At 36.1% G+C, this 12,697-nt stretch overlaps 1 protein-coding gene across 2 annotated transcripts in view; it reads right to left on the bottom strand.

Moving 5' to 3' along the window:
- The window catches only part of TAB2 (TGF-beta activated kinase 1 (MAP3K7) binding protein 2), a 60,370-nt gene that overhangs the window by 19,485 nt on the left and 28,188 nt on the right, over positions 1-12,697 (bottom strand). Inside the window, exon 2 of one of the 2 annotated variants that reach the window (XM_059468308.1) lies at positions 259-448. In XM_059468308.1, the coding sequence (XP_059324291.1) occupies positions 259-360 (102 nt within the window). In that variant the 5' untranslated portion in view covers positions 361-448. Of the gene's footprint in view, positions 1-258; positions 449-12,697 lie in introns of those variants that run through there. The other variant, XM_059468309.1, reaches the window with a different exon arrangement.

Consider the following 12,697-nt stretch of genomic DNA (forward strand, 5'->3'; position numbering starts at 1 on the left):
TACTGATTGGTGAGACAACAGTCTCCATGCACACACCAAATATTGATTTACAGCCTGATTTACTCTGGACCACCACTGCATGGAAAAAGAGAGGCCAATTTAACACTTTGCTTGCTGTGCAATATAAAGGAACTGGTTGAGTATATTTGCTTCATTTATAGAGAAAAAGAAAAACATCTGCTTTCAAAGGAGACGCCCATACAGAAAGCTTAAATTAGCAACATTGCTTACTTGTACAGCCATGAACAGAGCACTGACCTGTAACATGCATCTGGACACAACACCTTCAGGTACCTCAGGAAACTTCTGTCGCAGGTCATGTAAAACCTGAATATCAATTTGCTGGCTTCCTTGGGCCATTCGTATCTTGCCTGGTCAGGATTGTTTTTCAACAGGCAGTTTTAGGCCTTAGTAAAGGGAGTACTCATCTCTTCTGTCCCAGCATTTTCTGCAAGAGAAAGGAAAGCCTTGAGACACCAAAAGCAGGCACTTCTGATGTAACAAAAGAACACCCCACAAACTGAAACACACATACAAAATCCTTTTTCAATCATGCAGCCAAAGTCTGTACTTTATTTTGATGTTTTCCAATGTGACATTTCTAAGTAATTGTCCTTCACACATTCATAACCTTGAAAATTGCCCCTTTATAGACACATCTGACAGTCAGTTTCCTTCTATCTTTGTTTTTATACTGATATTATAAAATACATTAAGAATAAAAAAAATACATTCTTTACCAAAGTATTAAAATTATTTGGTTTAAAAACAGTATTTTTAGTTATTTTAAACACAACTGAACACAAAGTAGTCCACACCAAATACTGGAAAATAGTGTTCACTTGACTTTTGAATGTACCTGCATTTTTACCTTTACCATCATTGTTTTTGTTTACTGTCAGGATATTGTGGATAGAAGTTCAATGTCTCTAAGTTTCAGAAATTACTAGCAATTGTCTACTTGGTTTTCACCCAACATACTTCAGAATATTCTGAAATTATTACTAGAAGGAAATAACACTGCAGGCTTCTTCAGCTAATTCTGTTCCTGCTTTGAAGGAAATTATGAAAGCTATGAATAAGACAATTTCACAATCACCAATCAACACATTCATACAAATGATCTGTCCAGACCATATGATACCTACAGGCATTTACCAAGAAGAATTTCTACCAATAAATCTTCAAAGAATGCACCTGTGTGTTAAGCAACAGAATGGTATCTTCTTCATATAAACTAGTATTATAAATAAATATGGTTCATAGAAACCCTGGCATAGTCAGCTCCAATGAACATTTGCCTCTTAAATTAGTAAATCTTATTCAAGCATCTCCATGAATTTTATTCACTTTCTCTGCGGCAGCAGTAGAGCAATTCAACAAGTTACTTAGTCCATATCTCACTAGAAGTACATGTGTGTTACTTCTTCAACAGTTTACAGTGCTGGGCTAATTTAAGCAGTGACAAGACTACTGATCTTGCTCCTTCTTTAAAGAAAAAAGGAAAACACTCTTCAAATGAAACAGCTAAACAACTATATTGTTTATCAAAAACTGTATTGCAATACTTCTCTAATTAAACTTCAAACCCAACGAGACCAGAGCAAATCCACAAAACCAGAAGATTCTATTAACAAGAAAACTGGTTTACCCTAGTTCAGTATCAAATGCCACTTTTCCACCCCTCTTCTACAGAGCAGTTCATTAAACTTCCTGCTAAATTTTTAATTCCCCTCAATCCTCCTAAGATATCTTAATTTTTTTCCAATTTCTCTAGCCTAGAATGGCAAATTCTATGACCTCGATCTCAAGTTCCCTGGACAGTACAAAATTTTTGTATTTACTCTTCATTTAAATTGTACCAACAGAAAAGCACCTTCACAGCTGTCACAGCAAAAATTCTGTTGAAAGAGATTCATCCATGTAGTCTATTCAAAAAAACACAGAGAATAAATAAAAACCCCAGTACTTTAAACAAACGCTCCACATTGTCACCCCAGTGCTTCATTTCAATAAAGTATTTTGTGTTCTAACCCATTTTTCAATGTCTGAAGTCTTAATAAAACACACAATGACCACAGTTCCCATTTATTATTCCAAAGCAGCAAAGTATTGTAACAATTACCTTATACTTCAAAAGTGCTACAGAAAAACTTGTCTGCATCTTCATGAGGTGTGAAATGATTCATGGGTCATCATTCAGTGTTTGCAAAGTTCAATTATTTGTTGGTAGCATGCAGAACTTGGGAGATAGCTTATTTTTATTTTTTCTACAGTACTTTTAAGTTTTGGTGGCTTAGCACCGAGCAGATGCAAGCAGTATCACTACTAAATTTGCTGATAAAGTTTTGCACGTGTGCATCAAATGTCTCAACATAGCAAAATATTTTTACTGTAATATGGGAGGAAGTGAAGCAAAGAGGCTCTGTCCCCACTATTTTACCTCAGAGAAATACACTCCAACACAAAGAGAAAGATTAGTTTCAATTAATTAGTTTCAATTACAATAGGCAACTGATATGGCTTCACTGACAATTTAACATATGAAAAATGTATCATACGAATATGAAGGTCTCATTCCAATCATCACTTCAAGAAGAAAAACCCACTAAAGAGCTCAAAGATATCAAAAGATTATTAATAAACTCAACCTTAAGGAAGGCTGAAGTGAAAGGTCATGAGGTCTTTTGAGGTCTTTCTAGTAAAGACAGATGAAAAGTTTTTATCCCAGTTCCTGATGTTGCAAGAAGCTACAAAAAGGACTCAGGATGCATCTCCAGGAGCAAACTTAAAGGAACTTAAAGTTACTTTGACAGATGGAAGCTTAAGGGACAGACAGACTGACTGTTGTCAGTCATGGAACTCAGGATCATGCAGAATATTGCCAGAAAGTTACATATGCAAGTGGAAAATAAAAGGCATGAATGCAAGAGTGAATAGCCAAGACTGCCAGTAATTAAGACTGTAGAAGAAAAGGGTATCAACAGGAGGCAAAAGAAACTGCTGGCAGCAGCATTTTTGCTTCATTCAGAGACTCTGGCATAAAAATCAAGGCAATACAGCATTACAGAAGTAATCAGAAAAATCTATTCAAGAAATTAATTATTGGAAGAAGGAAAATTCAACACTGGTGACTCAGAGAAATAATTCTTCCCAAAATCATTAATATCAGAGTTTAATTACAAAGGAACACTTCTAAATACTGCAGTACAATATAAAGTTATTCTTGTAGTAATGCCCATTTACTAATAGTTTTACATACTGCTTCTAGCTATAAAAAACCCCTCAAAACAACCCCTTCAATGTGACTTTATAATGTTGAAGAGAGACAGAGATCCCAGTACTCATTTATGCCAGAAATCCAAAGTAACCGGAAGAATTAATTAGCTGTGTTCTTTTTCAAAGAGTATTGGCATGATCCCCAGACAACTTAAAAGGTCTGGCAATTGTATCATGATGGAGCTCCTGTTGAAGCTTTATTCTGTGAAAACTATTGAAACCAAAGTAAACAATGTGTCATCTCCCAAAGACTACTCAGAACCATGAGTATGAGACAAAATACACTGCCTCTTTTGTTTATGAAAATATTCAAAGACAACTTAATGTGAAATATAATTCAGATGCCAAATACTAGGCTGTTAGAGTGCTGAACCAGTGCTAGCTAAATACATAATTTTTCAAGTCTCCTTTCTTCTGACAGAGCACATGTTTAACATACCACAGACAATTCTTCAATACAAACCTTAACTTAGTATATCACATTGACTTTCCACAAAATACTTATAAAGCAAGTGTTTTTCAGAGTAGATTCTGCCAACATGGATCTTATGAAATAATTAAATCTGACAAAATCTAAACAGACTAGAATGTTATCTGCACTTCTCGTTCATTACAAATTTTTTCCTACTGCAACTTCACATGCAGTCCATGTCACAAAAAATATCAAAGATAATTGTGCAGATTTTAACATAACTGCTGTAGTTAATAGTTCCAGTTGGAGTTATGATGCCCTCATTATGACTGAAGTCCCATTTATGGTTAGCTCCCATTTGGGAAACAGCCTTTGTGTGTTCAAGAGAACAGCTTTTGAAAATATGCAGAACACTGCCACAGTGACCAGCATGCCCTTCACCTTCTCCAAACTCAAATAAATGCAGCCTTTATATCTCCCTTGTTAGTTCAGCTACATCTAGTAAGTAAATTCCTCATGTTTTTCTGTGGTTTTAATCTGATCACATCTGATCTGTGCTTTACTCACTTGGTTAAAATGCTGTAATCTATCCAAAAGCTTATTTTAGAAATCAGGCTGTAAATATTTCTTAAGAGAGTGAATGCAGAAACAAGAGACCATTTTCTTGTAGCATTTATGGTGTAGGATACAGACAATGTGCATAAAAGACTGCTGTAATGACAGGAAATCAGATGCAGCAAGTTGCAATGCAAGCCTGGTAGAGGTTGCTAAACCAACAGCAGAAACACACAAGCAATTAAAAAGGTGACGGAAAAAATCCCAAAACCCAACAAAAACCCCAAAATAAACCACCTAATCCCTCTACACTTGCCTAAGGCTCCTTCGTCAGGACTAAGACACACAGCCTGTGTATCTGTGCATTGGGTAATTCCAAAAAGTAAAATGATCTTCACCCCTCCTCAGTCCATGCTTTTTTGAGCCATACCTTCTACCTTCCCCCATATATTTAGCTACATTTTTTTCTGTTATCTTAGCCAAACACCTATCCAGGCAACAAGCCAACAAATATTACGAAACTTCTATGGGCCCTTTTTTCAGCCTGACGTTTCACTCCAATAATTCAACTAAAGACTAACCTTAGTTCACTTTCCATTGAGGGATTCTTTACACTGGATTGCTTCAATGACAAAGTATAGCTGATATTAATATTGCTAGCATTTCTTCCAGCTTTCTTTAAAAAATATAATTTCCTCTCCAGTCTACAAGATGGGCAATCACATTATAAATATATGAATCTCTATCCACAGAAGACCCCTTCTAAGCAGGATCTCCATTCCTTTGACTGTAACAAGGATTGCAAGCTTATTGCCAGTTTGTACCTACTTCTGTGTTAACACTCCCATTAAAATTAGAAGTATGTTTCTGTATTCCTATTGCTTAGAAAAAAAATAAATCATTAGACAATAAATGCCATATTGTTCTCTTGCAACCTTCCTCTCCAATCTCTTACATTCCTATTTCTACACCTATTCTTCCTTTTCTTCCTTACTTATAACTGAACATTCTTGTTAAACATGAGACTAGAAATTTACACTGTATGTGTGCCTAGCAAATGGAGGGGGGAGAAATTAAAGAGTTACCACTGCATGTAAGGCCAACTTTCCTTACAGAAATTGGTTCCAAGCTACATGCAGGACAGCACACTTTTAACTCTGTCAATGACACCTTGCAGGCAGGAAAAAAGAAAAACCCAAGAAAAACAAAACCAAAATTGTCTGGTTCTCTGAGAAACTACAATACAAAAAATTAGAAATTAAACAGCAAGGAACAATTAAATTCTTTCCTCCCCATTTAGCCCTAATAGACTTTTTCTGAAAGCCTACATGGAGCCAAATATCAGGCAGCCTGAACACAAACTTGTTTTCTTAAAATTAAAATTTAGAGTAATTTCGTAAGGGCAAAAATATAGAAACAAGAATATTCTACCCCAGAGTCCCATATTCTTTCTGCAAAAGAGATTAAGAAGTGACAGAACAAAATCTAAAAGCTTACACTAACATCACTAACACTTTAAATGCATATTTTAAAAAAAGTGTGAGAACTGCATGATGGAAACAGGTTTATTAAATATTCCTAGTATAATTTAATTGTTCTAATATATTATCCAGCTTTCCCATGGCCAATTTGAACCATTTCAACAGTTTTTCACCAGTATCTCTGCTTAAAGAATAGTATTATCAAATCCAGATGTTATACTTCACTCATTGCCATCCATCTCTTAAATAAATAAAGAATGAATAAATTTACCCATCACAGTTAGTTTCCCATCTCATCCTCAACTTACTATACAGTGAAACTTCCTTGTAACTGTTTGCCACATTTGTACTCTACACTGTTCTGAATCCAAACAAGAACACAAAGGACATAAACCTGATTTCATTGCATGATCTCAAATTTGAAAAAAAACCCCCAGAATTGCGAATAAGCATCACTAAGAGTTTTCCCCAAGCACATTACTGAATTATATCAAACCAAAAGACTTCTATCAAATAATTAATGATGAGCAAGGTCAGAGGAAAATGGCAAACTCCAGAACAGTTCAAAGAAGTAATCTGTTCTTAGGGAAAATTTATTTTAAATGACCATACCAGGAAGTAATTCCTACCTGGAAGCAATTCCTACCTGGAAACACAACTTGGTATTTTTTCTTCCTCCAAATTCATTACAAAGAGTAATTTCCAGAAATAAAATTTATTTAACACATTTCATGATGTCTTTTAAACTCCTGGCCGGAATAACAATGTACTTTAATGGGTCCCACAGCAAAAGTGCACACATGAAACATTTAAAGAGGTTTAATTTGTCAGGTATTCCTTGGAAACTATGAGCAGTTACACAATTTCTTTTTCAAGGGAAATTAGTTGGGTTGTACGCTTTTATTGTTGACCAAATAAAAAAAAAGGGTTTGGTTTTGTTCGACTGTGAATTTTTAATTCTTGCTAGTTCAGTAATGCTAATGCACACATTAAGGGATCCTACTAATGGATTTTACTTAAGTTTGGTCTGGATTTTTTTTCCCTTTTCCTTAAGAGAATTAATTAAAAACAAAGCCACCTTCCTTTACCGCAGGTCATTCTGTCAATTCTATAAAAGCATAGCTGACCTTTTCACAGCTCAGCAATATGCTGGCAAATCTCATACATAAGAAGCACATTGAAAATGAAGTTTCTCAGATCACAGTAAAAATTTCCTCAGGAATATGGTTTTGTTAGAGAAAAACCTATCACAACAGTTGAGCTTGCCTTAAGCCACCGTTAGGAGTTGGCAGCTTGAAATTTGACCTGTAATCTTTGCACTGGATGTTACCAACAGAAATTCACATCTGAAAGCTTTGACATTTGTAAAAAGGGTTTAATTCATTTTTACTGGAGATGAACTAAAGGTGAGGAAAGCAAAACATCTCTAAGATAGCTGAGAAGGCATTTTCAATTCTTCCTACACTTATTCACCAAGGCACACCCAACCATTTAAGAGCAACACTTCTCATGTGCTCTCCTGTCCACAGTTCTCACAAGACCCCTAAAAGCTCTACATCACTACCCACTAAGTTATACTGGAAATATACGTGAAGATAACAAAATCAGAATTACATTACAAATTCTGAATTACATGTGTATCTTAAATAAAGTACTTGATGAAAATCAGAATTAAAGTCCAAAAATGTTTTAAATCTATCCTTATGAACCATTTCCTTCACCTTAGAAGCAATCATATGTTTTGTATGAGTCTTGTAAAACCCGTTTCATGGCAATTGTAGGATGTCATATGGAAATGAAATACACAAAACTAAAATTGCATTGCATCATCTAGTCAGGATATATTTTAAAATTATATTAATGAACTCCACAGTAACTCTAAATTCTGCCTGTATTATGATTCCAGTCCTAATATTCTTCATGTCAGTTTTACCTAGATAATCAAAGCTCTCTACCTCTAGGAGATTTATTCCCTTTTTTATTATGCAAATGTGTACATTTGCTTCCATTTGTCAGTTTCCCAATGAATGAAGAACCCATTGTTAATTCACAGGAAGGTCAAGTAGCAAGCATTAATTGTCACATCCCCACCTGTGATTGTATCAGGTTTCTTCCACAGACTGACAATATGAGAAAGCTGTTAAGTATTTTATTTTCTTTCTGCATACTTAATTTATATGTTGCTGCAGTGTAAAGTTTTCATAAAAATTAATCCTCTATGACCTCTCTGGAGTCAAAAGCAGGTGTAGCTATTTTGAAGAGTATGCACTATTTCCAGCGCAACTGTTCTAAGAGCTGAAGGAAGAGAAAATAACTTATGACAATAAAAATGCCAATCAGAGAAAGAGGTAGGAAAAACTCTTTAAGAGGCAGCCCTCATTAAAAAATCTCAGAAAAGTAACTGAAAACAGTGACAGTCTACAAAGAAACATGATTAAACATTTTTTTCTTTAATTCACTTGACTATATCTCCTTTAAAATCTGCTTTTGATTTATGACTGACAAAAAGATACAAGGACTTCCTAAAATGAAGCAATGATTTTGAACAAGCAGTTGAAACCTAACGAGATGCTATAATCTCTCACAGATTCTCTGATCACAAGTGCACTAATGTAAGAACATAAATATCCTGCTGAGTCAAAAAAGGGTCATTTTAGCTCAGGGTTGTTTGCAAGAGTGGCAACAAAAAGCAATATTCAGGAAGAACATGTAAGCCTAAGCCTTTTTTTAACACATTCCTCTCATTCTCTCCGTATGTACACGTACAAATGTGTGACTGAGGAAACTTGAGAGCAGTGCCCTGCCTATTCTCTCCATAGACCTGCTGATGATGTATTAATCAAATTCCTTTTCTTAACCTACTGAAATTATCTCCTTCTCCAATACATTATGGCAAAGAATTCCAGAAGTTTAGTACTCTGTGCATTTTGAAATAACAATTCAAAATCAACTAAAAGATCTTCCTTAGACTTTTTTCAAACCTCTTGTCCTACAGGTCCTGAATGAGTGGTACACAGTTCCAAGCTGCAGGATTTTGTAATGGTTCTGCACTCACCACCTGCATTAATTTTCAAGCTTCACTCATAAATCCTCCTACAATCTTCACCTCTCCAAACTGGTAAGTCTGTCATCTAAATGCCTCCTTGGAAGGCAAGAGCTGTTGCCATGATTAAAAATAAAATAACATCCTCTCAGTACCTTCTCTAACACTAACATATGCTCCCTGAAATACAGGGACTGTAGCCCTTGGTTCTCAGGGGGAGGGCTTACCAGGGCTCCACTCAGGAATGACACCATTTCTCATGTCCTCAGTATCTTTCTGATGATGCCCAATAGCTCTGCTGGCTTTTCCACCTGCTCCTGAACATGTTATGAATGTAGTACCTATACCAGTTCAGATCAAAATCTTCCTTGAACAAACTGCCCCCAAAAAGCTGTAGATGTTCAGGGAGCTCACCAGTAACCCACTGCCAACAGCAGCAATAAAATGTGTATGAATGACAAGTTGAGTAGCTTCAGGAACCTCTATAATAGCTGACTCTGGGCCAAAGGGGACTATCCTGCAGCGTAAGGACACAGCAGCTCATCTCAAAACCCCTTGGCTCCAAACACCCTGTCAATAGTATGACACCACATTCCAACTGACCTGGATCTGCAGAGCTTGCAGACTTCTGGCTCCACCACTGGAAACCAGTCCAGCATGACTGGCTGCTTCAGAGCTGCCAATCTGAACTCCAGAACCATCAGTCCCATGACAGCTTCTCTGAACCCAGGGAAGATTCAGCTTACACTTGCTAAGCTCATATTTTAAAATCTTCACATAAACGAAATAGACATCTCATGAAACTAGAATCATGACTCCTAGCAACCTACACATTTAGCAGTAGTTTCTGATAGTGATTTCCCAATTTAAAACTAAAACAAGACAGCACACACACCAGATACCAAACCTTTCAGTGAGAGATGTACAATTACTAGTGAAGAGCCATCATGGGATATCAGTGTATAGAAGTGGGCACATAGGAAGGACATGATGCTTTTTATTCTTTGAAGATCACATGATCAGGAATATCTCTGGTTTTCCCAATGTAAAGCTCTATTACATTATATATATTTTTAAATCATACATAAACAAATTTTTTTTGGACACAGAAACATGACTTAGAGAAATAAATTTAGATAGAAACAACTTGAAATTGCATTTAACCAAGCATAAAGAGACTCAAATCTGCATTGAAATACTGAAGAATAAAAACATTGGTGGTTTTCATAGTGAAATTCCACATACCTTAACTTTCATTCTAAAGAGAACAGCAAGAAGTGCCATTGCTTCAATTCAGAGCTAAGTAAGAGTGCAGTTAACACTACACCCTTTCAGTGACTCAGAAGACTGTATCAGAGAAACACTGCACACCTAGCTGGCCTGAAACGGCAATAACTCAGATTTATTAATGAAAAAAAAAATCTTCAATTTCATTATTATATTGCCAATTCATCAGAGAGAATGAGAGATGAGAGAATCCAAAAGGCTAAAGAAATGCAATTACATGCATGATATATAATGATTTTGTTCTAATTTATAGTGACCTTTATAGTGACCTACAGTTGTTGCATGTAAAATTACCCTATTGTTTGTCACATTTGCACAACACTGCAAAGTCTGAGAGTGAACTTTGTGCCCTTTTAGTATGTTCCCAATGAAAATATTACCATATTTTATTAATATTCACATGAGAACATAAACATGTTGTGCCATGTTTTAGCAGCTTGCCAGGTAGTTCAAATTCTGATATGTATTTTGGGTTATTCAGTTCACAGCAGGAAGCTCTGGAAAGCCTCTGTATCCAGGCAAATAGCTCAACTTCAGCAGTTCAATACAGAAGCCAACAACGGCATTACAAATCTCAGAGCTTGCATTATGTAACCCAATCTTCCAGTGGTTTTGCTGATGACTAGATTGGTATTTGAAGGACTTATTTCAGTGGTTCATACTGATACTAAAGCAAGTACCTCTAAAAATGCTGAGAAGTTCCATTATCCTACAAGCATAAGCCAGAATCAGAGATGAAGGGATATGACAGCATTTTAGGGAAAACATTCCAGAATCAAATCTCAATGATTGCCCACAGCCACAGTCAAAAACTCCTGAAGATGAGGTAATAATTTTAAACTAGAAGAACATATATTTAGATTGGATATAAGGGAAAAATTATTTGTGTTGAGAGTGGTGAGACACTGGAACAGGTTGTCCAGGGAAGTTGTGGGTTCACCCCTCACTGGCAGTGAACAGGTTAGGTGGAGCTTTGAGCAACATGAACCTCTGAAAGGTGCTCCTGATCTTTCAAGCCCCTTCAGACCTAAAACATTCTGTATCCATGGTGTCCAAACCAAGGACAATTAATTGGATTTTGATGCACTTAAGTAATGCCTTTAGAATTTTTTTTCATACGATTATACGATGTTGCTGAAGTCAGGCTGTATAGCAAATTAAATGCATGCGATTACATTAAGAAAAACATACAGAAATCCCAGCAGCAACAAGGCATGCCGACTGTTGTCTTATTCACATTATATTATGTGTCCTATTTTCTAGCATTTGCATTACATGTTTCCCTAGAGAAAAAAAATGGCTAGTGTATAATATTGGCCTAAAATGCTGTTGATAGCACACCTAGTATATAGAAAGTGAGAAACAAAAAAAGCAAGTCCCAAATAATTTCTAAATTATGGTCAATCTTTCTTATTGCTTTGACTGAAAACATTAATTTATGGAAAAAACTCCTAAGACATTACATTTGCATCTTTCTTTCCTTCTTAGGCACACATAATGTACAGGCTATTTCCTGATCTTACAAGGAAGATTTTCTAAGTATTTGTCTGACTTCATGGAACCCTTCTCTATTCTTTACTTTTTAACTTAAATGTCTATATTCTTAGTTGTGCAAGCCCCATCCATACAAGGACTCATTTTGTCACAACCTGGTCACTGCAGCACAGCCGAGCAAGAGCAGCGCCCACTGTCAGAAGACAAAGAGCTGCAAGTCACATGCCAAGAAAACCTGGTTCTCAAATGTTTGTGTGACCATAAAAAGAAACAAAGCACACATTTCAAGTTCAGGTCTAGCTGCACCTTTGACACTCCAGTTATTAGAAATTTAAATCAAAACATATATGTTCCTATTTGGAAGATGTTTACATTTGGCAAGTATGGTCTTTTTATTATTTTTCCCATGTTCCCTTTATGTCTCTTGAATGTGACTAAATGAGGTAAGTAGGTAACTGAATTATTGTTTGGACAAGCAGATGGAATTCAAAAGGTGTCAGTACAGCCCCCCCGAGTGACCAATACAAGTGGCCAGAAATTGTCTAAAGGTTGACAGTTCAGTCCACCCTCTTACTGAGGACAAAAGTGTAAGGTTAACTATAAGGATCTAAGGGAACATACAGGATATGAGGCTAACTCTTGCTATAAGCAGGAGCTGGGAAAAAAGAAGTCCAGGTCTGGAAAAATGATTTGGAGGAAATTATCATCTCTGCACTAAGATTTAAATTAACCTTGTTTTCTTAGTAATTCCCAGAATACAGCCAACCATCCAAGAGACTTCTCCATCCTTCATTTAGTCTATTGCTCTAAAGGTTGTTACTAGTGCAGCAAGGGCATCACTACTGGCAATGCTTTTGAGTGCAGCTGTGGTACTGAGCAGAAACCTCCCCAGGCCATGGAGGGAAACATATTTTACTAAGTTTCTAACTCGGCCAATGAGATACAATAACATTTCACGCAGCAAGAGAGGCCTCTAGCTTGAGGAATTCTCATTACCAAATTTTAAAACTGAGCTTCTAACAGTAGGTATATTAGACTAACAACAATAATTTTTAGGAAAGTATTTTAAATTCTCATTTCCTGCTGCAATAAGGCTACTATGAACAATAATATTCTTATTAATATTGCTGCTGGGTCTTTGCTGCC

The sequence above is a fragment of the Ammospiza nelsoni genome, chromosome 3, assembly GCF_027579445.1.
Source record: "Ammospiza nelsoni isolate bAmmNel1 chromosome 3, bAmmNel1.pri, whole genome shotgun sequence".
NCBI lineage: Eukaryota > Metazoa > Chordata > Aves > Passeriformes > Passerellidae > Ammospiza > Ammospiza nelsoni.